The 22013-nt window shown below is 75.5% G+C and overlaps 4 protein-coding genes across 8 annotated transcripts; 3 read left to right on the top strand and 1 right to left on the bottom strand.

Moving 5' to 3' along the window:
* Positions 1–1796: 1796 nt before the first annotated feature.
* On the top strand, positions 1797–9713 carry LOC142403207 (carnitine O-acetyltransferase-like). 5 transcript variants are annotated; one of them, XM_075489401.1, is made up of 14 exons: positions 1808–2739; positions 3481–3687; positions 4165–4268; positions 4850–4903; positions 4992–5127; positions 5781–5955; positions 6558–6736; positions 6930–7030; positions 7212–7279; positions 7409–7519; positions 7945–8080; positions 8407–8469; positions 8886–9023; positions 9384–9595. In XM_075489401.1, exons 1-14 carry the CDS (start codon positions 2266–2268, stop codon positions 9460–9462), a joined length of 2025 nt encoding a protein of 674 aa, XP_075345516.1. In that variant the 5' UTR covers positions 1808–2265; the 3' UTR covers positions 9463–9595. The 5 variants fall into 5 exon arrangements, with proteins under 5 accessions (XP_075345517.1, XP_075345518.1, XP_075345516.1 ...); XM_075489398.1 differs by having other exon boundaries at positions 1818–2739; positions 7154–7279; positions 9384–9713; XM_075489399.1 differs by lacking the exon at positions 5781–5955 and having other exon boundaries at positions 1811–2739; positions 6593–6736; positions 7154–7279; positions 9384–9713.
* A 1613-nt stretch (positions 9714–11326) lies between these two features.
* On the top strand, positions 11327–12692 carry PRRT1 (proline rich transmembrane protein 1). Its single transcript, XM_075489397.1, has 3 exons — positions 11327–11411; positions 11800–12039; positions 12164–12692. Exons 2-3 carry the CDS (start codon positions 11899–11901, stop codon positions 12338–12340), a joined length of 318 nt encoding a protein of 105 aa, XP_075345512.1. The 5' UTR covers positions 11327–11411; positions 11800–11898; the 3' UTR covers positions 12341–12692.
* A 272-nt stretch (positions 12693–12964) lies between these two features.
* Positions 12965–15230, bottom strand: FKBPL (FKBP prolyl isomerase like). Its single transcript, XM_075489396.1, has 2 exons — positions 15222–15230; positions 12965–14924 (listed from the first exon to the last, which is right to left on the bottom strand). Exon 2 carries the CDS (start codon positions 14886–14888, stop codon positions 13008–13010), a length of 1881 nt encoding a protein of 626 aa, XP_075345511.1. The 5' UTR covers positions 14889–14924; positions 15222–15230; the 3' UTR covers positions 12965–13007.
* A 42-nt stretch (positions 15231–15272) lies between these two features.
* ATF6B (activating transcription factor 6 beta) lies at positions 15273–21770 on the top strand. Its single transcript, XM_075489395.1, is given in 17 exon segments — positions 15273–15539; positions 15864–15940; positions 16075–16156; positions 16431–16522; positions 16597–16670; positions 16739–16953; positions 17269–17441; positions 17698–17883; positions 18749–18840; positions 18909–19023; positions 19026–19066; positions 19775–19867; positions 20081–20168; positions 20476–20549; positions 20730–20838; positions 20927–21011; positions 21557–21770. Coding segments are annotated over 17 exon segments (1866 nt in total). The 5' UTR covers positions 15273–15454; the 3' UTR covers positions 21742–21770.
* Positions 21771–22013: the final 243 nt, after the last annotated feature.

Below are 22013 nucleotides of genomic sequence, written 5' to 3'. Positions count from 1 at the left end.
GGTCAGCGGGGGGACCCCAGCCTCTGGGGGACCCCCACCCATGGACCCAGGCATCCAGGACCCCCAACCCATGGACCACAGCACCTGGGACCCCCACCCCATCATCCCCGGGACCCCCACCCATGGACACTGGTGTCTAGGACCCCCCACCCCAGCCCGGGGACCCTCACCCATGGACCCAGGCATCCGGGACCCCCCTGCCCATGGACCCAGATGTCCGGGTGCCCCAACTCATGGACTGCGGTGTCAGAGACCCCCCACCCATGGACAGAGGTGTCTGTGTACCCCCACCCATGGACCACAGCACCTGGGACCCCCACCCATCATCCCCGGGACCCCCCACCCATGGACGCTGGTGTCTAGGACCCCCCCACCCCAGCCCTGGGACCCTCACCCATGGACCCAGGCGTCCGGGTGCCCCCACCCATGGACCCCAGCATCTGAGACCCCCACCCACGGAGCACAGCACCCGGGACCCCCGCCCCGTCCCCGGGACCCCCCGCGCACCCTGGCTGTATCCCAGCAGGTGGACCCCGTCGGCGGCGTTGGCCATGATGGGGGCGAGGGCGCGGCGGAACCCCTCGACCTGCACCCACAGCGGCCGCAGCGACGCGCCCCGGTCGAAGAGGTCCAGGACTGTCACCTCCGTGCCCGGGTGGCTCTGGGGGAACGGGGGGCAGGTGTCGGGAGGGGTCATGGGGGTCCCAGGCATTCGGGGGGGACCCAAGTGTTGGGAGGGGTCATGGGGGTCCCAGGCATTTGGGGGGGACCCAGGTGTTGGGAGGGGTCATGGGGGTCCCAGGCATTCGGGGGGGACCCAAGTGTTGGGAGGGGTCATGGGGGTCCCAGGCATTTGGGGGGGACCCAGGTGTTGGGAGGGGTCATGGGGGGTCCCAGGCATTCGGGGGGGGGACCCAGGGGTCCCGGGGGGATGTGGGGGTCCCAGGCATTCAGGGGGGACCCAGGTGTTGGGAGGGGTCATGGGGGTCCCAGGCATTCGGGGGGGACCCAGGTGTCGGGGAGGGTCATGGGGGTCCCAGGCATTCAGGGGGGACCCAGGGGTCCGGGTGGGGTGAGGGGGGGACACCCAGGTGTCTGGGTGGGATCATGGGGGGGACTCGGGGGTCCGGGCAGGGTGAAGGGGGGGTGCCAGGCGTCCGGGGGGGGTCATGCAGGAGGGACCCAGGCATCTGGGGGGACCCGGGCGTCCCGGTGGGGTGCAGAGGGGGACCCAGGCATCCGGGGGGGTCATGCGGGGGACGCGGGCGTCCCGGTGGGGTGCGGGGGACCCCCCGCCCCCCCTGACCTCGTTGATGAAGGCGCGGAGGTGCTGGAAGTCGCTGGGGCTGTCGAAGAGGCCGTGGACGACGACGACGGGGCGGTAGGGAGCCCCCCGGGACCCCCAGGAGGAGGAGGAGGAGGAGGAGGAGGAGGGGGGGGAGGAAGGCCGGCACCACGGCCCCCCCTCCCCCCGCGCCCCACGCCGCGCCACGCAGGGGGCATCTGGGGGAGGGGCACGGGTCAGACGGGGACCCAGGCGCTCCCACCCCCCGGGGGTCCCCAGCCCCCCACCCGCTCCCTGTTTACCTCCCGGCTCCCCTCCCCCTCCGCACGTCAGTTCCGGCGCGCGCGGCCCTAACAGCCCCCCCTCCCCCCCCCCCCCCGGACCCACGCGTCCGCGGACCCCCCCCTCCCCCCACCCCATCCCACCCCCCACCCGTGACCGGGGCGCTGGGGGGGGGGAGAGGGGGGGCGGCGGGGGGGGCGGGGCGGCCCCGGTCAATCCCGGGACCCCACTCGGGGGGACCCGGGCGTCCGGGCCCCGCAGCTCCCACTCCACGGGGGAAACCCCGGCGTCCGGGCCCCACGGCCGCAGCTCCCACGGAGGAGCCCGGGCCCCACAGCTCCCACGGGAGACCCGGGCGTCCGGACCCGCCGCCTCGCCACGCTCCGGGAGCCCCAGGCGTGCGGGGCTTCCCCACGGGCGAACCGCCGGGCCACGCGTGTCCCGGGGGACCCCACGCACCTCGCTGCCGCCGAGGACGCGAGTGTCCGGGCTGCCTGACCCTCCCCCCCCCGCGGGGGACCGCCCGGGCCCCACCCCCACCTGCCGCCGCTGTGTGCTGAGCAAACAGGGCCGGGCGGGCCGCGGGGGGGGGGGGACCCGCCGGGGTCCCCTCGGGACGCGGGGGGTGTCCCCCGCACGCCTGGGTGGCCCCCACGGGACGCCTGGGGCCCCCCCGGACGCTTGGGTCCCCCCGGGGAATGGGGACCCCCGCACCCCGGGGTGCCGTCCGGACGCCTGGGTGTCCCCCCGCACCCCGGGGTGCCCCCCGCACGTCTGGGTCCCCCCCCAGGACGCCTGGGTCCACTCGGGACACCTGGGTGTCCGCCCCGCACGCCTGGGACCCCCGGGGGATGGGGACCCCCGCACCCCCGGGGTCCCCCCCACACGTCTGGGCCCACTCGGGGCGCCTGGGACCCCGGGACAGGGGGACCCCCGCACGCCTGGGTCCCCTGCGTGACCGTGGGTGCCTGGAGGGGGGGTCGAGCCCACCCGGCCGCCTGGGTGTGTCCCCCGGTCCCGGGCGGGGCGGTGGCGGTGGGCGTGGGCGGGGGCGGGAGGCGGGCGGCCCCACCCGGGGCCGGAGGGACGCGGGTGGCCGGGCCATGGGGCGGTCGCCGTGGGTCTGGGGTCGCCGCCGCGCCCCCCCCGCGCCCCCCCCCGCCGCCTCCCCGGTGAGTCCACGCGCGCCCGAGGGGGGGGTGGGGGGGGGTGGGGGAAGGGGGAGCGCTCGTGCGGGGCGGCACGTCCGCGTGCTGCGGGGGGCGGGGCGTGGGGGGGGGCCGTTGCACGTGGCCGGGGGTCCCCATTGCACGGGGGGGGGGGGGGCATCACATGGGGGGGACCCACTGCACGTGACTGGGGGGTCCCCCGTTGCACGGGGGGGGGGCCGGGGGGGGTCCCGTCCCAGCGTCCCCATCGCGCGGGGGCTCCCCGCTGCACTGGGGGGGTGTCCTGGGGGGGTCCCCATCACGTGCGGGTCCCCACCACCCGGGGGGGGCCGTTGCGGGGGGGTCCCGTCGCGCGGGGGCGTCCCCGGGGGGGATCCCCGTCGCACGAGGGGGTCCCATCGCGTGCGGGGGTTCCCCATCACCCGGGGGGGGGTCCCTCGCAGGGGGGGGTCCTATCCTCGGGGGGCGTCCCCATCACCCGAGGGGGGGGTCCCCCTTGCTTGGGGGGTCCCGTTCCGGGGGGTCCCTTGCTTGGGGGGGTCCCGTTCCGGGGGATCCCGTTCTGGGGGGTCCCCTGCTTGGGGGGGTCCCGTTCCGGGGGGTTCCGTTCCGGGGGGTCCCGTTCCGGGGGTCTCTTGCTTGGGGGGGGTCCCGTTCTGGGCGGTCCCGTTCCGGGGGGTCCCCTGCTTGGGGCTGCCGTTCCGGGGCCCCCATCGCTCAGGGCCACCGGCGCTCCCCCCACAGGGGGTCCCCGGGGGGGGCGGGCGCCCCCCGCTGCCGGCGCTGGGGGCGACGCTGGGGCGGCTGCTGGGGGCCCTGGAGGCGCTGGTGGCCCCGGGGGAGCGGGACCGGGCCCGGCGCCTGGTCCGGGAGTTCGGGGCGCCCGGGGGGGCCGGGCCCCGCCTGCAGGAGCGGCTGCGCCGGCAGCCCCCCGCCCCCCCCCGCCTGCCGGTGAGCACCGGGGGACCGGGGGTGGGGGACCCGGGCATCGGGGGGACCCCGGGGTTCGGGGGGGGGGACCTGAGGGGACCCCGGTGTCCGGGCAGAGAGGGTGGACCCAGGGGTTCGGGGGGGGCGGGGGGAGCCAGGGGTTCGGGGGGGGGGAACCCAGGGTTTGGGGGGGACCCGGGCGTTCTGGGCACCCAGGGGTTCAGGGGGACCCAGGGGCCTGGGGGGACCCAGGGTTTGGGGGGACCCGGGGGTTGGGGGTACCTGGGTGTTTGGGGGGACCCGGGGGTTCGGGGGGACCCGGGGGTTTGGGGGGGACCCAGGGGTCTGGCGGGACCCAGGCGTTGGGGCTACCCAGGGTCTGGGGGTACCCAGGGGTTGGGGGACCCGGGGTTCGGGGGGACCCGGGGTCTGGGGGTACCCAGGGTTTTGGGGTACCCGGGGTTCGGGGGGACCCAGGCGTCCGGGCGTTGGGCGCAGGAGTGGCCGTGGGGCTCCAGCGAGCGGCTGCCGCTGCCCGTGCACACCAGTGCCGGACTGGTGCTGCCCCGGCAGGACTGGGAGGACTGGAGGGGGCAGCTGTGGTGAGTGGGGGCACGGGGGGCACTGGGCCGGACTGGAGGCGACGGGGAGGGACTGAGGGGCACTGGGAGGGGTCGGGGGGTGCACTGGGAGGGTACTGGGGGGCACTGGGAGGGGTCTGGGGGTGCACTGGGAAGGTACGGGGATGCACTGGGAGGAACTGGGGGACACCAGGGGCACTGGGGGACACATGGCGGCACTGGAGGGGACTGGAAGGCACTGGGAGGGGATTGGGTGGAACTGGGGGGCAGGAGCATTGGGAGGGGACTGGGGGACACTGGGGGTGCACTGGGAGGGGACTGGGGGGCACTGGGAGGAACTGGGGGACAGTGGGGGACACTGAGGGTGCACTGGGAGGGGACTGGAAGGCACTGGGAGGGACTGGTGGGCACTGGGAGGGGATTGGGTGGAACTGGGGGGCAGGAGCATGGGGAGGGGACTGGGAGACACTGAGGGTGCACTGGGAGGGGACTGGGGGGCACTGGGAGGAACTGGGGGACAGTGGGGGACACTGGGGGTGCACTGGGAGGGGCTGGGGGGCACTGGGAGGAACTGGGGGGCACTGGTGTCCCTGGCTCCCCAGGTTCGCGGCACGGCTCATCGCGGGCGTCCTCGACTACCGGCTGCAGCTGGAGCGGTGGGTGCCGGGGGGCCGGGGGGGCCGGGGGGGTCCCCGTGGTCCCCGTGGGTGACGGTGGGTGACGGTGGGTGTCCCGGCGGCCCAGGCGCGACCCCCCCGAGCCGTGGGTGCAGGCGGCGTTTGGGGGGTGCCGGGTGCCGGGCCCCCAGCGGGACGAGGTGCTGCGGCTGCCCCCCGGCGCCCAGCCCCCCCCCTTCATCACGGTGGTCCGCAACTGCCAGGTACGGGGGCACGGGGGGGCTGGGGGGGAAATGGGGGGGCACGGGGGGGCTGGGGGGGTTCAGGAGGGTCCTGGGGGGGACACGGGGGGGGAAACGAGGGGGCATGGCGAGGCCGGGGGGGGACACGGGGGGGACATAGGGGGGCATGGGAAGTCTGGGAGGGGTCGGGGGGGGTTGAGGGGGGTCCTGGGGGGGCCATGGGGGTCCAGGGGGGCCATGGGGAGTCTGGGAGGGGTCGGGGGGGTCCTGGGGGGAGGGGGGGCACGGGGGGCACATAGGGGGCATGGGGAGTCTGGGAGGGGTCGGGGGGGGGTCACGGGGGCCTGGGGGGGTTGAGGGGGGTCCTGGGGGGGCCATGGGGGTCCTGGGGGGACATGGGGAGTCTGGGAGGGGTCGGGGGGTCCGGGGGGGGGCACGGGGGGCACATAGGGGGCATGGGGAGTCTGGGAGGGGTCAGGGGGGTCCTGGGGGGGGGAGGCACGGGGGCCTGGGGGGGGTCAGGGGGGTTCTGTGGCAGACATGGGGGTTCAGAGGGGGTCCGGGGGGGACGACATGGGGGTCTGGGGGGGGGTTGGGGGGTCCTGGGGCACGCGGGGGCGGGGCCGTGTGGCGTGACGCGGCGTTTCGGGGCGTCCCCCCCCTCCCCCCCCCAGTTCTTCCAGGTGGAGGCGTGTGGGGGGGAGGGGACCCCCCTGCCCGCGGCGGCGCTGGGGGCGGCGCTGGGGGGGCTGCGGGCGCGGGCGGGGCGGGGCGGGGCCCCGCCCCTGGGGCTGCTGACGGGGCAGCACCGACACGCGTGGGGGCGGGTCTACCGCCTGCTGATGCGGGGTGAGTGGGCGGGGCTTCCTGTCCTGGGGTGTGCTGGGGGCGGGACTTCTGGTTTTGGGGTGTCCTGGGGGCGGGGCTTCCTGTCTTGGGGTGGGACTGCCTGTTTTGGGAAGTCTGGGGGTGGGACTTCCTGTCTTGGGGCCTGAAGGGGTGGGGCTTCTGTTTTTGGGGTGTCCTGGGGGCGGGACTTCCTGTTTTGGGCTGTCGTGGAGGCGTGGGACTTCCTCTTCCGGTGGTAGCTGAGGGCGGGACTTCCTGTTTCAGGGCCCCAGGGGGTGGGAGTTCCCTCCAGGGAGGTCCTGTGGGTGGGACTTCCTGTCTTGGGGCCTTGAGGGGCGGGATTTCCTCCCTGGAGGAGTCCTGGGGGCGGGACTTCCCATTTCGGGCACGCATGAGGGCAACACTTCCTATTTGGGGTGGGGCTGGGGGGCGGGGCTTCCCCTCCTGAGGGCGGGGCTTCCTGGTTTGGGGCATCAGGGGGTGGGATTTCCCCTCTGGGGAGGCCTTGTGGGCGGGACTTCCTGTTGGGGGGGGGGGGGTCTCGAGGGCGGGGCTTCCCAGGGCATGCGGGGGCGGTACCCACTGAAGCTCCGCCCCCGCAGACCGGCTGAACCGGGCCTCGATTGGCCGGATCCAGCGCAGCCTCTTCGCGCTCAGCCTGGACGCGCCGGTGCTGGCGGCCGCCGGGGGGCGGGGCCCGGGGGGCGGGGCCGGGCAGGTGCTGCACGGGGGCGGGGCCTGCGCCAACAGCGGCAACCGCTGGTTCGACAAGACCCTCCAGGTGGGCGGGGCTTCTGTCGTGGGCCCCTGGGAGGCGGGACTTCCTGTTTGTGGTGGGAGGGGGCAGGGCAATCTCTATGCCGGGGGGGGCGGGACTTCCCGTTCTTCCTTCCGGAAGGTGTGTCTGGGGGGGCGGGGCCGGGCAGTGGGGGGCGGGACTTCCTGCACCCTGACCCCACCCACCCCGCCCGCAGTTCATCGTGGGGGAGGACGGGACCTGCGGGGTCGTCTACGACCCGGCCGTGATTGACGGCGCCGTCGTCGCGGAGATGGTCGACCACGCCCTCGACTACTGGTGAGCGAGGGGGGCGGGGCTCGGCAGGGCGGGGCCGGGCGGGAACGTCCTGTCTCTGAGGGCGGGACTTCCTGCCTGCGTGAGGGCGGGGCTTTCCCTGCCCTCACTGGCCCCGCCCTCCAGCCGCCGCCCGGAGCCCGGCCCCGCCCTGCTGACGTCACCGCCCCTCCCCCTGCCCCAGCGGCTCCGCTTCAGCCTGGGCCCCGAAACCGCCCCCGAGGTGGAGCGGGCGAAGCGGCACCTGGACAGGTGGGGTCAGGGGGTCACGGGGTCACGGGCGGGGCGGGGGTCGGGGGGGGTGATGGGTCTCTGAGGGGCCCGGGGGGCGGGGGCGTGGCGGGGGAGGGGCCGGCCGTCACCCCTCCCCCGTGCCCCCAGCCTGGCGGCGGACGTGGACGTTCACTGCTTCTCCCACGAGGGCTTCGGGGCGGGCGGGGGGCTGCGGCCGGAGGCCATCGTGCAGGTGGCCCTGCAGGTGGCCTTCTACAGGTACAGGGCCCCCGCGGGCGCGGGGGACGCGGGGGTGCAGGGGGGACCCCTGGGTGTGGGGGGGGCCCGGGGGTGCAGGAGGGGACCCAGGGGTGTGTTGGGGACACCCGTGGCTGTGGGGGGGACCCAGGGATGGGGGGGGACCCGGGTGTTGGGCGCACCTGGGGGCACGGGGGGGACCCAGGGGTGTGTTGGGGACACCCGTGGCTGTGGGGGGGACCCGGGTGTCGGAGGGGGACCCGGGTGTCGGAGGGGCACCCGTGGTTGTGGGGGCACCCGTGGGTGCGGGCAGGACCCAGGGATGGGGGGGGGGACCCGGGTGTCAGGGGGGGACCCAGGTGTCGGAGGGGCACCCGCGGGCGTGGGGGACGCGGGGGTGCAGGGGGGCCCCGGGCGCGTGGGGGACGCAGGCCCGCCCCGCCCAGGGCCCACGGCTCCCTCTGCGCCTCCTGCGAGCCGACCTCGCTGCGCCACGTCCTGCCCGGCTGCTCCGACCTGCTCCGGCCCCCCGGGCCGCCCTGCCTGGCCCTGGCCCGCGCCCTCGAGGACCCCCAGGCCGAGGTAGGCGGGACTTCCGGGGGGGCGGGACTTCCTGCCCCGGGTGCGAAACGGGGGCGGGACTTCCTGGGGAGGGAATGGAGTGGGGCGGGACTTCCTGCCCCACGTGTGAGATGGGGCGGGACTTCCTGGGGAGGGAACAGGGCGGGGGCAGGACTTCCTGCCCCGGGTGCGAAACGGGGGCGGGACTTCCTGGGGAGGGAATGGAGTGGGGCGGGACTTCCTGCCCCACGTGTGAGATGGGGCGGGACTTCCTGGGGAGGGAACAGGGCGGGGGCAGGGCTTCCTGCCCCGGGTGCGAAACGGGGGCGGGACTTCCTGCCCCGCAGCCGGAGCTGCAGCTGGCGCTGCTGCGCGAGGCCGTGGAGGCGCAGAGCCGGCGGACGCAGGAGGTGAGGGGGCGGGGCCACGGGGCGGGGCTAAGGGGTAGGCGGATACCTTGGGGGCGGGTCTATGGGGTGGGAGGGGACCCCGGCATCCGTGGGGTGGGGCTAAGGGGTGGGCGGGGACCCGGGAGGCGGGGCTAAGGGGCGGGAGGGGAAATCATGTGTTGGGGGCGGGGCTATGGGGTGGGAGGAGACTCTGGGGGCTGGGCCGTGGGGTGGGAGGGGACCCCGGCATCCGTGGGGTGGGGCTAAGGTGTGGGAGGGGATCCGGGGGCGGGGCTATGGGGTGGGAGGGGATTCTGGGGCGGGGGCGGGGCCACCGGCCAGGAGGGGACCCTGGCGTCTGGGGGGCGGGGCCACGGGGCGCGAGGGGACGCGGGGGCGGGGCCACGGGGCGGGTGAGGACCCCGGCGCCCGCGCAGGTGCTGGCCGGGCAGGGCTCGGAGCGGCACCTGCAGCGGCTGCGGCAGGCGGCCATCGCGGCGGGGGAGCCGCTCCCCGAAATCTTCATGGACCCGGCCTACGCCCTCGCCACCCACTTCCGCCTCTGCACCGTCCAGGTACCGCCCCGCGCCCCGAAAATCCTCCGGGGACCCCCCGGGGCTGCGGGAAGGGCCGGGGGGGGGGGGGCCGGGGCCTTTGGGGGTGTCTCAGCGGGGGGCTGGGGGTCTCTCTGGGTGCGTTTGGGGGGTACGGGGGGGTTGGGGCTGGTTTGGGGGGGCAGAAACGGGGGGAGGGGGGCGGTGGGGCAGTTTCGGTGCATCTTGGGGTGCGTGTCGGGGGCACGAGGTTTGGGGGGGGCGGGCGGGGGTTTTTCAGGGGGTTTGGCAGGTTGGGGGGGCTCTTGGGACGCAAGGGGCGTGGCGGGGGGTTTGGGGTGCGCGGGGGGGTCCCGGGGTGCAGCGCCCTTTCCCCCCCAGGTGCGCTCCCGCGAGGGGTGCTGGCTGCTGCGGGGGCCGCTGGTGCCCGACGGCTATGGCGTGGGGGTGGGGCACGTGACCCCTCCGGACCCCCGGGACCCCAGGGACCCCCCCGGTCCCCCCGGGGGGCTGCGCGTGGCCGTCACCGCCTTCACCTGCTGCCACCAGACCGAGGCCGCCCGCCTGGGGGCCGCGCTGCGGGGGGCCCTCGACAGCCTCAGGGGGCTGCTGCACCGCCACGGCCCCCCTGGGAGCGCCGGGACCCCCAGTGACCCCTGACCTTATCCCCACCCCCCTCAGGCACCCCAAATCTGGGGGGAGCCCCACACACACACCTCCTGGCACGCCCGGGGTCCCCCCCCAACTCCCCATGGTCCCCAACATTCCACGGGCCCCCCCAGCCCTGCTCCGGGCCCAGCCCCCCGTCAGGCCAAGGCGGATATTTTGGGTCAAATCCGGCGGGTTTGGGGCACTGGAAGCGTCAATAAAGTCCCTCACGGCCTTGCTGGTGTCAGGGGGCTCCGGTCCGGGTTTGGGGGGGGTCCCGGTCCAGGGGGTCCAGTCCGGGTTCGGGGGGGGATCGGTCCCGCTCTGGGGATCCAGTCCGGATTTGGGGGGGGATCCCGGTCCCGCTCCGGGGATCCAGTCTGGGTTCTGGGGGGGGGGTGGGTCCCGGTCCCGCTCCGCAGATCCAGTCCGGGTTCGGGGGCTCGGTCCCGGTCCAGGGAATCCAGTCCGGGTTCTGGGGGGGGCCCGGGCCCGGTCCGGCCGGACCCAGCCCATTATTTGCGCCGGCCCCGATCCGGTCCGAGGGATCCAGTCCGGGCGGCGGTGCCGGTCCCGCTCCGCTCCGGTGGGATCCAGGCCGGGTTCCACGGCGGTCCCGGTCCCGGTCCGGTCCGCTAGCTCCAGCCCGGGCTTTGCGCCGGCCCCGTGAGAAGGGGGGGGCGGTGGGCCCGATCCGGCCCGGGGATCCAGCCCGGGCGCCGGTTCCGATCCGGATCCGCGTCCCGATCCGGCCCGGGCTTTGCGCCGGCCCGGCTGGGGGTCCCGGTCCCGGTCCCGGTCCCGGTCCCGGTCCCGGTCCCGGTCCCGGTTCGGCCCGGCCATGGCGGCCGAGAAACCCGGTGCGGAGCGGGGGGAGCGGGATGGGGGCGAGGGGGGCAGGAGGGCCGGGGGGGGAGGGGGGGGGTGTCGGGTCACCCGTGTCCGTGGAGGCCGCGCTTTGCGGGCGGGGGGATGCTGCGTGTGCGACCATCCCACGCGTGTCCCCTGTGCACGCGCGTGTCCCGGGGAGGGCGGGTGGGGGGTGTCACACGCGTGTGCACATGCCCGGGGGACCCAGGCCCCCCTCCCCCCCGGTGTCGCGTTATAAATAGCCCCGGGGGGAGGGGGGTGACCCAGAAACGGGCCCGGGGGGGGGGCGGTTGGGAGGATTTGGGGGAGTTTTGGGGGTCGCCGAGGCCTATGGGGGGGCTGGGGGGGCCCGTATGATTTGGGGGGTGGACTTCTGGGGGTCTCGGGGGCACCGAGGGGGTTTGGGGGGGGGGCGCTGGCAGCGTGGGGGAGTCACTGGGGATGAGCGGGCAGGGGGGGTGGGGGGGGTCCCTGGGGTGGGGGGGCGGGGGGGCCCGTCCGCCCTGACGCCCCTCTCCCCCCAGGAGCGCCGGAGGGGGCCCCCCACGCCTCGCCCCCCCCGTACGGGCCGCCGGCGCCGCCGGGGCTGGGGGGGGGCGCGGGGGCGGCCACGCTGCCGCGGGGGGGCCCGGCGGGGGCGGCCACGCTGCCGCGGGGGGGGCCGGGGGCCGGGGGGGCGGCGGGGGCGGCCACGCTGCCCCGGGGGCTGCCGGGGGCCGGGGGGGCCCTGCACGCGGCCCCCGCACGCGGCCACGCTGCCCCGGCCCCCCCCCCGCCGCCCCCCAGCCCTACGGGGGCCCCCCCCAGCCCCCCCTGCCCTACGCGCCCCCCCCCTTCGCCCTCCAGCTCCAGCCCTGCACCGCCTACGTCCCCGTCTACCCCGTCGGGCCCGTGAGTGGGCGGGGCCGGCGGGAGGGGGCGGGGCCTGCGGAGAGGGGGCGGTGGGGAAGGAGGGAGCGGGCAGGGGGGGTGGGGCCAGTGGAGGGGGCGCGGGTGAGAAGAGGGGTGGGGCTAGGGCGGGGCCTGGAGAGGGGGTGGGGCTTGGAGGGGGTCAACGGGAGGGGCCTATGGTAAGGGGCGCGGCTGCAGAGAAGAAGCATGTGGCTGCCGGCCTGGGGGCGGGGTCTGTGGGGAAGGGGCGTGGCCTGGGGGGCGGGGGTGTGGCCTGATGAGGGGCACTGGCTGAGCCTTCATGGAGAACACTGAGGTCTGCGGGGCGTGGCCAATGGGGGCGTGTCCCCCCGAGGCCCCACCCCTGAGGCCCCTCTCCCCTCCGCAGGCCTTCGGGGCGGCCCCCCCCGGCCCCGGCCCCGGCCCCCTCCCCGGCCCCGTGGGGGTGCCGGTGGGGGGCACCCTGGGGGGGGCGGTGGGGACCCCCATGGGGGTCCCGGGAGGGGTCCCGGTCCCGGGGGGGCTGGAGGGGCGCCGGGCGCCCCACGACTACCTGCCCATCGCCGTCCTCACCACCCTCTGCTGCTTCTGGCCCACCGGCGTCGTCGCCATCGTCAAGGCCGTGCAGGTGGGGGGGACGGGGGGGGGGACGGGGCTCCGCCGGCCGGCTGGCCGGGTGCCCCCAGCCCACGTGGGGAGCCGGGGCGGTGGGACGGTGGTGCCGACGCCGCCATGGGTGTCCCCACCTGCAGGTGCGGGCGGCGGTGGCGCGGGGGGACATCGTCTCGGCCGAGATTGCCTCGCGGGAGGCGCGAAACTTCTCCTTCATCAGCCTGGCCGTGGGCATCGCCGCCATCGTGCTCTGCACCATCCTCACCGTCGTCATCATCATTGCCGCCCAGCACCACGACAACGACTGGGAGCCATAGCCCGCCCGCCGCCACCGCCGGGGACCCCCGGCATCGCCACGGTGACACCGGGGATCTCCTAGCGACGGCCATCGCCATGGCAACGCCGGGCATCCCAGCGACGCCCTAGCGACGGCTCGGGTGCTGGAGACCCCCAGCGTCGCCATGGCAACAGCGCTCCCCCACCCCCACCCCCGTTGCCAACGCCAGGGCGATGCGCGGGACCCCATAGCAACAGGTACCGCATCGCCATGGCAACGCCTGACCCCACCCCCAGCGACGCTTCCGGCCCCGCCCCCAGGGCTCCCGGTGGGCGGGCCTCCCAGGATGCTTAGTGGCGGGGCCCCGCCCCATCTGCATGCCGAGCCCCGCCCCCCGCCAGGCCCCGCCCCCCTGCGCCGCGTTCCGCTGCTGCCGGTTCAATAAATCTCTATATTGATAGGGGGGCGGGGCCGGTCCTTACGGGGGGGGGGGGCGGGGTCTCCATGGCAACCGCTGCAGTCCGAGTGGGCGGGGCTGCCGCTAACGAAGCGGGGCCACCGTTAGGGTGGGGCGGGCTAATTGGGGCGGGCACACTCCGCCCCCCCCCGCGTCTCTTCGGCGCCGCTGCCGCATCCCCCCGCCCCCCCATGAAGCGCTGCTCATTAACAGGCCTTTATTAGCCCCGGCGGGCACCCCCAGCCCCCCCTCAGGCGAAGAGCCGGCCCAGGCGCCGCGCCAGGCGCGCGTCCCGCTCCCGGGCCGCCCCGCGCACCCGGCGCAGCTCCCGCCGCGCCCCGGCGTGCCCGGGCTCCTCCCGCAGCACCAGCGCCAGGTCGGCGGCCGCCGCCTCCAGGTCGCTCATGGCCGCCGCCGCCAAAGCCCGCCGAAAGCGCGCCTCCAGGTGCCCCGGCCGCAGGGCCAGCGCCTTCCCCGCGTTGGCGGCCGCCGCCGCCGGCAGCCCCAGCCGCAGCTGGCAGAGCGCCAGCCCGGCGTGCAGCTCCGCCTTGGGCCGCGCCAGCGCGGGGGGCAGCGGCGGGGCCCCCCCCGCCGCCACCGCCTCCCGCAGGGCCTGCGCGTACACCCGGGCCGCCGGGCCCGCCGCCCCCGCGCCCAGCAGCGCGGCCGCCCGCTCCTGCCGCGCCAGCACCGCCCGCCACCGCCCGCCGCCGCCCGCCTCCTGCTCCCAGAAGGCGGGCGCGGGCGAGAAGCGCCCCAGCCGCACGCCCAGCGCCCCGGCCGCCCCCGCCGGCCGCAGCCGCGCCCGCTCCCCCGCCGCCATCGTCTCCAGGCAGGCGTCCAGCGCCGCGGCCCAGCGGCCCTCGCCCCCCCCCAGCCGCAGCGTCCGCCAGCGCCCGGCCCCCGCCGCCGCCGCCACCGGCCCCGGCCCCGCCCCCGGGGGCGGGGCCTCCAGCCGCACGCGGCAGCGCGAGCCCGGCCCGGGCCGCCCCAGGCCCCGCCCGCGCCGCAGCACGCGCTTGGCGAAGGCGCCGTCGGGGCTGAGCCACCAGCGCCCCGCCCCCTCCCCCGGCTCCTCCCCCTCCACCAGCCCCTCTCCCTCCGGCCCCTCCAGGCCCTCCCCCGGCTCCTCCCCCTCCAGCCCCTCCCACCCCTCCAGCCCCTCCCCCGGCTCCTCCCCCTCCAGCCCCTCCTCCGGCGCCCGCAGCCACGCCTCCTCGCACGACCAGTCCCACGGATCCCCATTGGACGGTGCCGGCAGGACCGCCGCCTCCTCATTGGAGGGATCCGGGAGGGCGGAGGCAGCCTCGGCCCCAGAGAGGCATCCTGCCCTCTCATTGGTTGCGGCGCGCGGCGCTGCGTCCTCACTGGTTGCGGCTTCAGGCGCTGTATCCTTATTGGATGGGGCTCGCAGTGCTGCTCCCTCATTGGGTGGAGCTGCAGGCGCTACATCCTCATTGGTCACGGATCGCGGTGCGGCGCCCTCAATGGTTGGGACATTTGTCGCTGCATCCTCATTGGCTGGGGCCTGGGGCGCTGCACCCCGACCGGTTGCAGCTTCAGGTTCTGTGTCCTCGTTGGTTGGCACATGCAGCACTGCATCCTTATTGGTTGGGGCTTGTGGTGCTGCATCCTCATTGGCTGGGGCTTCAGGCGCCGCAGCCTCACTGGTCGGGCGCTGCACCCCTTCAGCCTCCTCAGTCGGTGCCGCCTTCTCATTGGCTGCGCCCTGCAGTCTGGCTGCCTCATTGGCCAGGCCCTGGCATCCCACAATCTCATTGGTCAGGTCTTTGAGCCCAGCGTTGTTACTGGCTGGGCCCCGCAGGCCTCCGCCGTCCTCATTGGCTGAGCCACCGGCTGCTGGCCGCCCATCTAGCTGCTCATTGGCCGAGCCAGGGCTCCCCATTCCCTCATTGGGCGAGCCCTGCAGCGGTGCAATCCCATTGGACAACTCCTCCACTGCGTGGGCTCCCCCGAGCTCTGCATTGGCCGGTGCTGGCCTCCCTCCCTCCGCATTGGGCAAACCTCCAGGTGCTCGCTGCCCATTGGCCGGCTCCTCTACAGGGGCTCCAGCGCCATTGGCTGCTCCTCGGAGTGCTGCCTCCCCATTGGCTGAATCGCCTCCCTCCATCTCTTCCTCGGCCAATCGCGTTTCTCCACCGCTGCCCTGTGAGGGAGAAGGGGCGGAGCCCGGTCAGAGGGGACCGGACCCCCCTGCCCGTCCCGGCCCCCCCCCCGTCCCCGCCGTCCGGGCCGCTCCCGCTCCCACCTGGGCGAGGACTCCGCCGCCCGTCAGCCCCGCCTCCTTGCGTCACATCCAGTCACGCCCCCAGCTAGGCCGCAGCCCACCTGGACGGGGTTGCCATGGAGACGCCCACCTTCCTTCTCCTCCCCCGGAGGGCTGGGCGGGTCCTACCGGGGCCGGAGAAGGGACTCAGGCGTCCAGGACGGCAGGGGCACCGACCGGCCCAGGCGTGCGGCGGCGGCGCTGCCCCTTTAAAACGCCGCCGGGGGGGCGGGTGGCGCGGAAGAGGGCGGCGCGCATGCGCCTCCCGCCCCGACCCTAGCGCGCCTGCGCGGGGGCCCGCCGGGCCAGCCGCGCTCCCGTTGGTCGGCGGCGGCGGCAGCGGCGGCGCGGATTGGCGGCCGCGCGCGGGGCGGAGCGGGGCGCGCGGGGCGGGGCGCGGCGGGCGGAAGATGGCGGCGCTGGCGCCGGAGCTGCTGGTGCTCAGCGACGCGGGGCGGTTCCGGGCCGACAACCTGCTGGGGGCCGAGGACTGGGGTATGCCCGGGCGCGGCGGGGACCGGGCGGGGCGGGGCCTGGGGGAGGCGGGGCGGGGCCGCGGCGGGGGCGGGGGGCGCTTCCGCGTGCGGCGGGGCGGGGCGGGGCCTGGCGAAGGGGGCGGGGCCGCTTCGTGGGCTGTCCGGGCACGTTGGGGGGGATTTCATCGGGGCGGGGCTTAGCGCAGGGGGCGGGGCCTAAGGGGGGCGTGGTCTGGAGAAAGGCGGGGATAAACCTTTTGGGGCGGAGCGAGCCTAGTTGAGGGCGGGGCTAAGCCCCTGAGGGGCGTGGCTTTCCGTGTAAACCTCACCCCCCCCCCCCCAGATGCCGCTCTCTACGGTTGCCTTGACGACAGGCTGGAGCCCGCCCACCTCTTCCCCTCCCTTGACCCTGACCCCATGGTAAGCCCCCGCCCCCTCCGGGGGTGTCCAAGCCACGCCCCCCTCCAGCTGGGGTCTTTCCGGCCCCGCCCCCGGCGGGTCCTGGACCCTCATTTCCCCCCTCCCCTCCCCCCCCCCCCCCCCCCCCCCCCCAGTTCGACTGTGCCTTCGAGGGGGGCGAGGCCGCCAGCCCCCCTGACCCCCCGTGGGACCAGGAGCCCCCTAGTCTCTTCCCCGGTGAGTGGGGGGGCAGAAGGGGGGTGCTGGGGTGTTCTGTGGGGGGGTCATATGGGGTGCTGGGGGGGTTCACGGGGTGTGGGGAGGGGGTACAGGCGGCTGGGAGGGGAGATATGGGGGGCTGGAGAAGGTGATGGGGAGGTGGGGGGAGGATATGGGGTTGTCGGTGGGGTCCTAGTGGGGGATTGGGGGGGTGACGGGGGGGGGGGGGGGGGCGTTCGGGGGCGCAGCAGCACAGGGACCCTGCCAGCCACGTGCCTCCCCCGCCCCCCAGACCTGCAGGTGAAGTCGGAGCCGGGGTCCCCCGCCTCGTCCCACTGCTCCGACTCCTCCGGCCTCTCCTCTGCTTCCGAGCCCCTGGCCTGGGTACGTGCCCCCCCCACCGGTGCCCTCACTGCCCCCCCCACCTGCCACCCCCCCTCTCAGCTCTGTCCCCACAGGCCCCCAGCCCCCCCGAGCCGGGGGTGAAGACGGAGCCGACCCCCCCGCTGCCCTGTGCCCCCCCCAGACGCCGGTAAGCTGAGGACGGACAGAGAGGGGCTGGGGGGGTCCTGCCACTCCCTGACTCCCCCCGTGCCGCAGCAGGGAAGGCGCCGCGGGCCGTGAAGGCAGAGGGCCCCCCACCCAGCCGTCGCACCCCCCCCATCCAGCCCAAGCCCCCCGGGGGGGGCTGCTGGGCCCGGAGGGGCCGCCCCGAGCCCCCCGCAGACCATCCTGCTGCAGCCGCTGCCTGGAGCCGCTCCCCCACTGCCTGCAGCCATCACCGGTAGGGCTGGGGGGGCTGGGGGAGGTTGGGGGTGCTGGAGGCATCTGAGGCAATGGGGAGGGGGTTGGGGTGGCCCAGGGGGTGTCCTGGGGCCATGGGGAGGGGGTTGGAGGGGCTGGGGGGCGAGCGGGGCACCGTGGGGAGGGGGTTTGGGGGGTCTAAGAGGTGCTGAGGCTGTGGGATTGGGGGTTTGGGGGGTGCTGGGGGGGGTCTGGGAAAAGGGAAAGCAGGGTTGGGGGTGGGTGAGGCGATGAGGAGGAGGTTTGGGGGTGCTGGGGGGGGCCGGGGGTGCTGGGGAGGTGTTTTGGGGGGCCCTGGGTGAGGTGGGGGCTTTGGGGGTCCGCAGTGCCGGCCCCCGCGGTGCTGCTGTCGCCAGCGGAGCTGCTGCTGCCGGGGCTCCTGTGCCTGTCCCCCCCCGGCCGGGGGCCCCCCCGCACCCCCCCCGGCCCCCCCAAGCCCGAGGCCAAGACCATCGTCCCGGCCCCTGCTCCCGCCCCTCCCGGCCCCCAGGAGGTCGACGTGAGTACCCCCGCGTGACCCCTGATCCTGTGCGTGACCCCTGACCCCCGTGTGACCCTGAGCCCTCGGGATCCCCCCCGCTCCTGGGTGTCCCCTGTCCCTCCCGGGGCGTCCCCCACCCCAGGGTGTTCCCCCAGCGTCCCTTCTCCCCCAGGGGTGCCCCCCCCCGTTGGGTGTCCCCATCCCACCGGGCTCCCCCTTCCCCTGAGACCCCCGGGGTCCCCCCCGCCGGCCCCCCGGTGACCCGCGGGCGCAGGCGAAGGTGCTGAAGCGGCAGCAGCGCATGATCAAGAACCGGGAGTCGGCGTGCCAGTCGCGCCGCCGGCGCAAGGAGTACGTGCAGGGGCTGGAAGAGCGGCTGCGCCAGGCCCTGGCCGACAACGACCGCCTGCGCCGCGAGAACGGGCTCCTGCGCCGCCGCCTCGACGCCCTCCTGGGCCAGGTGGGGCCTGCGGACGGGGGGGGGGGCTGGGGGGTCCCCCTGCTCGGCCCTGGGGCGGGCCGTGCCCCCCGTCCGCTGATGGCGCGGCTTGTCACCTTCTGTCTTGTGACGGTACAGTCTGTGCCCCCCTCGTCTGCTAACGGCACAGCCTGTGTTTCCCCTGTCCTGTAGTGGTGCAGGCCGTCATTCCCCCTCCCTGTTCCCCATCTCCTGATGGGCTTGTCCCCCACGATTTTGTTATGATACGGTCTGTGCTCCCCCTTGTTCCCTAATGGTACAGTCTCTGTTCCCCTAGCTGTAATGGTACAGCTCGTTCCGTCCACACCATGATGCTCATCTGTGCTCCCGGTTCTATAGTAATGCATTATCCTGTAATAATGCGTTATTATAATAATACATAATCATAGTTATTGTGCCCCCCCGGCCCGTAATGGTACAGCCTGGCATCCCCACCCCACATTGGTATAGTCTGCCCCCCCCCCCCCCCCCCAGTTCTGTGATGGTACAGTCTGTGCGCCCCCATAATGGTACAGCTTCTGTGCCACTCTGATACAGTCCGTCCACCCCCCCCCGGCCCATAATGGTACAGCCCACTGGGGGGGAGGGGCGGGTCTCATTACCATGGCAACAGGCTGTACCATCGCAGGGCCAATGGGGGGGGTGCGCCAGGGTGGGGGCTGTAGGATGTACCGTACTGGGGGGGGGCGGGGGGTGCCCCATGGGGGGGTTGGGACAAACCATTGCAAAGGGCCTGGGGGGGGGCACCGCTGCGGGCTGTGCGGGACAGACCATTGCGGGGGTGCGGGGGGGCACTGTGGCCCTGGGGGGGGCCGGGCCTGACCCCCCCTGTTGTGTCCCCCTCCAGAGCTCGGAGCTGCGCCCCGTCCCGGGCCCCCGCAAGCTGGCCTGCCTCGCCGCCCTCCTCCTCTTCCTCGCCTTCAACCTGGGTCCCCTCAGGTGGGTGTCAGGGGGTGGGGGGGCCCCGCTGCCACCCCCCCCCCCCCCTCAACTCCCCCCTCCCGCAGCCTCTGGCAGCCGCCCCCCGCCGAGCCCCAGCCCCACCCGCGGGGCCGCCGGCACCTCCTGGGGGTGGCCGAGGGGGGCTCCCCGCCGCCAGCCTGCCCCGGATGTGGGGACCCCCCCTGGGGCCACGCCAGGAGCCCCCCGGCAGGACCCCCTTCAGGTACGTGCATCCCCCCCCTCCCCCACCGGGCACCCCTCCAGTGGAGCCCAATGGCCCCCCCGAGCCAAGTGACCCCCTCAAACCCAATGGGATCCCCTGACCCCAGTGGCCCCCCCCAAACCCCATGGGACCCCCTGACCCTATTGCCCCCCCAATAGAGCCCAGTGGCCCCCCCAGACCCCCCGACCCCAGTGCCTCACCCGAAACCCAAGGGGATCCTCTGACCCCACTGGGCCCCCCCATCCAAATTGGGGTCCCAGTGCAGCTCACTGCCCCCCCCCCGACCCCCACTGGGCCCCCCCAGACCCCAATGGACCCCAGTGACCCCCACACCCCAAGTGGGCTTCAGTGGCCCCCCCAAACCCAAGGGAACCCCCTGATCCTATTGCCCCCCCCCCAAATGGAACCCCCGACCCCCTGATTCCAGTGGGCCCCCCCGACCCCCACTGGGCCTCCCCAGACCCCAATGGACCCCAGTGAACCCCCCCCAACCCGAGTGGGCTTCAGTGGCCCCCCCAAACCCAAGGGCACCCCCTGATCCTATTGCCCCCCCCAAATGGAGTCCAGTAGCCCCTCGTGGGCCCCCCAGTCTCTCATGGGCCCCCCCAACCCCAGTGGTCTTCAGTTGCCCCCCGAACCCAAGGGGACCCCCTGACCCCGTGAGCCCCCGCACACCCCAAGGCCCCCCCTGACCCCCCCGGCCCCCAGGAACACCTCGCTGGGCGCGGTGACGCTGCGGGAGCTGGACGGGCTGTTCCGGGCGTCCGACTGTCGCCGCTTCAACCGCACCGAGTCCCTGCGGTGCGTGGGGGGGCCTGGGGGGGCACGGGGGGCAGAGGGGGCTGGGGGGAACGCGGAGGACTGGGGGGAGGATTGGGGGGGTGGAGGGGGGTCACAGGGGGCAGGGCATTGTGGGGGATTTGCCAGCATGCCCCGGGGCGGGGGGGTGGGAGGGGGGTGTGGGGGGTCCCCGTGAGCCCCCCCGGTCCCACTGACCCCCCCCGGCCCCCCCAGGCTGGCGGACGAGCTCAGCGGGTGGGTCCGGCGCCACCAGATCGACCGACGGAAACCGGGGTCCCCCCCCCGGCCGCCCCGCAGCCAGGTGGGGAGAGGCGTCCCCGGGGGTGGGGGGGGTCCTGGGGGGGCCCCGAGGGACTCTGGGACCCTCGGTGGCCACGGGGGGGGGGGGCGTGGGGGATTTTTGGGGGTCCCTGGGGATGTGGGGAGTCCCCAGAGCTGTCCAGGGGGGCTGGGGGGGGCCTGTAGCATCCCAGGGGGGTCTTTGGGGGGTCCTGGCACACTGGGGGGTTGTTGGGGGGGTCCTCGGAGTTGGGGGGTCCCTGGCAGGGTCGGGAGGTGTGTCCTGGAGGGCACTGGGGGGTCCCTGGCCCCCTGACCCCCCGGGGCAGTTTCAGGCATCGCCCCCCTGGAAGGCACCGGCCTCCTCCCGCCTCGTCCCGGCCACCCCCCCCCACCCCGAGAGGTGAGAGACCCCCGGAGCGCGACCACCCCCCCAACCCCTCTGTGCCCCCAAGCCCCCCACGTCCCCTCAAACTCCCCACCTCCCCCTGGATCCCCAACCATTTCCACCCCAAACCCACCCCTGTGTGTGCTCCCCGTGCCCTCCCCCCCCCCCCCCCCGAACCCCCCCACGTCCCCCCAGGGTCCCCCCAGGGCAGCTCCAGCTCTACCGCCCCGACCGGGCTGAACCCCATTTCCTGGCCGCCATCGACCGCCGTGAGGACACCTTCTACGTCGTCTCTTTCCGGCGGGTACGGCGGGGCTGGGGGGCAGCTGGGGGGCGGCTGGGGGGGGTCTGCTGGGGGTGGGGGGGTCCCCAATGCCGTATCCCCCCCCCAGGACCATCTCCTGCTGCCGGCCATCAGCCACAACAAAACGTCACGGCCGAAGATGTCCCTGGTGATGCCGGCGGCCGCCCTCAACGGTGAGTGGGGACCCCCGGACCCCCATGTCCCGGGGGGGCCCTATTGTATGTCCTCCCCCCCGGTGGGGTCCCACGTATGTTTGGGGGGGCCCCCATGTCCTCAGGGTCCCACCCGTACCCAGGGGATCCCGTGTCCAAGGGCGGGGGGGGTCCCCTGGGGGGGGCTGTCTCGTCACCCCAAAGGGGTCCCTCATCATTCTGGGGTGCTGCCCATTTTTTGGGGGCTCCCTGTGCTGGGGGGGCTGGGTCACCCCCTTTCTCCTGGGGGGGGGTGTCCTTGTTGCCCTGGGGGGCTCTCCATTGCTGGGCGGTGGGGGGGTCCCATGGCATGAGGGGGGCTCACAGTGACTGGGGAGGGGTCCCCGTTGCCCCGGGGGCTCCCCATTGCCCTGGGGGGGCTCACAGTCACCTGGGGGGGAGTCCCCGTCATCCAGGGTGGGGGGGTCGCATCTCACTGGGGGTTCCCCCTCTTTCTGGGGTCCCCCTCTGTCCGGGGGGGGTCCCTCTGCCCCGGGGGTCCCCAGCTGACCCCCTGCCCCCCCCAGAGAGCCTGTCGGGGCGCGGGGGGGGCCTGGAGGCCATGATGCAGGTGGACTGCGAGGTGATGGACACGCGCGTCATCCACGTCCGCCGCCGCCGGTCCCCCCCCCCCGCCAACCGCAGCCGGGCGCCCGCCGCCCCCCGCGGCCCCCGCCGCCCCCGCACCCTCTACCTGGGGGGCGGTGGCTAGCCCCGCCCCTCGGCGGCAGGCCCCGCCCCCGGAGCCGGCCCCGCCCCCCCCCCCGGGCAAAGCACCGTCTGCGGGAACCGGCCCCGGGGCCAGGGATCAAGCCCCGCCCCCGGAGTAAACCCCGCCCACTGGTGGGGGGGGGGCTGAAAGCCCCGCCCCGTGGGAACAAGCCCCGCGTGCCAGGGATGGAGCTCTGCCCGCCGAGGTGGAGGCCCCGCCCACCAGGTCCTCGCAGGGGGTGGAGTTTCTCCGCCTGGGCAAGTCCCGCCCCC

The sequence above is a fragment of the Mycteria americana genome, unplaced genomic scaffold (assembly GCF_035582795.1).
Source record: "Mycteria americana isolate JAX WOST 10 ecotype Jacksonville Zoo and Gardens unplaced genomic scaffold, USCA_MyAme_1.0 Scaffold_135, whole genome shotgun sequence".
Taxonomy (NCBI): Eukaryota; Metazoa; Chordata; class Aves; order Ciconiiformes; family Ciconiidae; genus Mycteria; species Mycteria americana.
The sequence above is the reverse complement of the archived record's forward strand: the minus strand, read 5'-3'. Positions and strand labels throughout refer to the sequence as shown.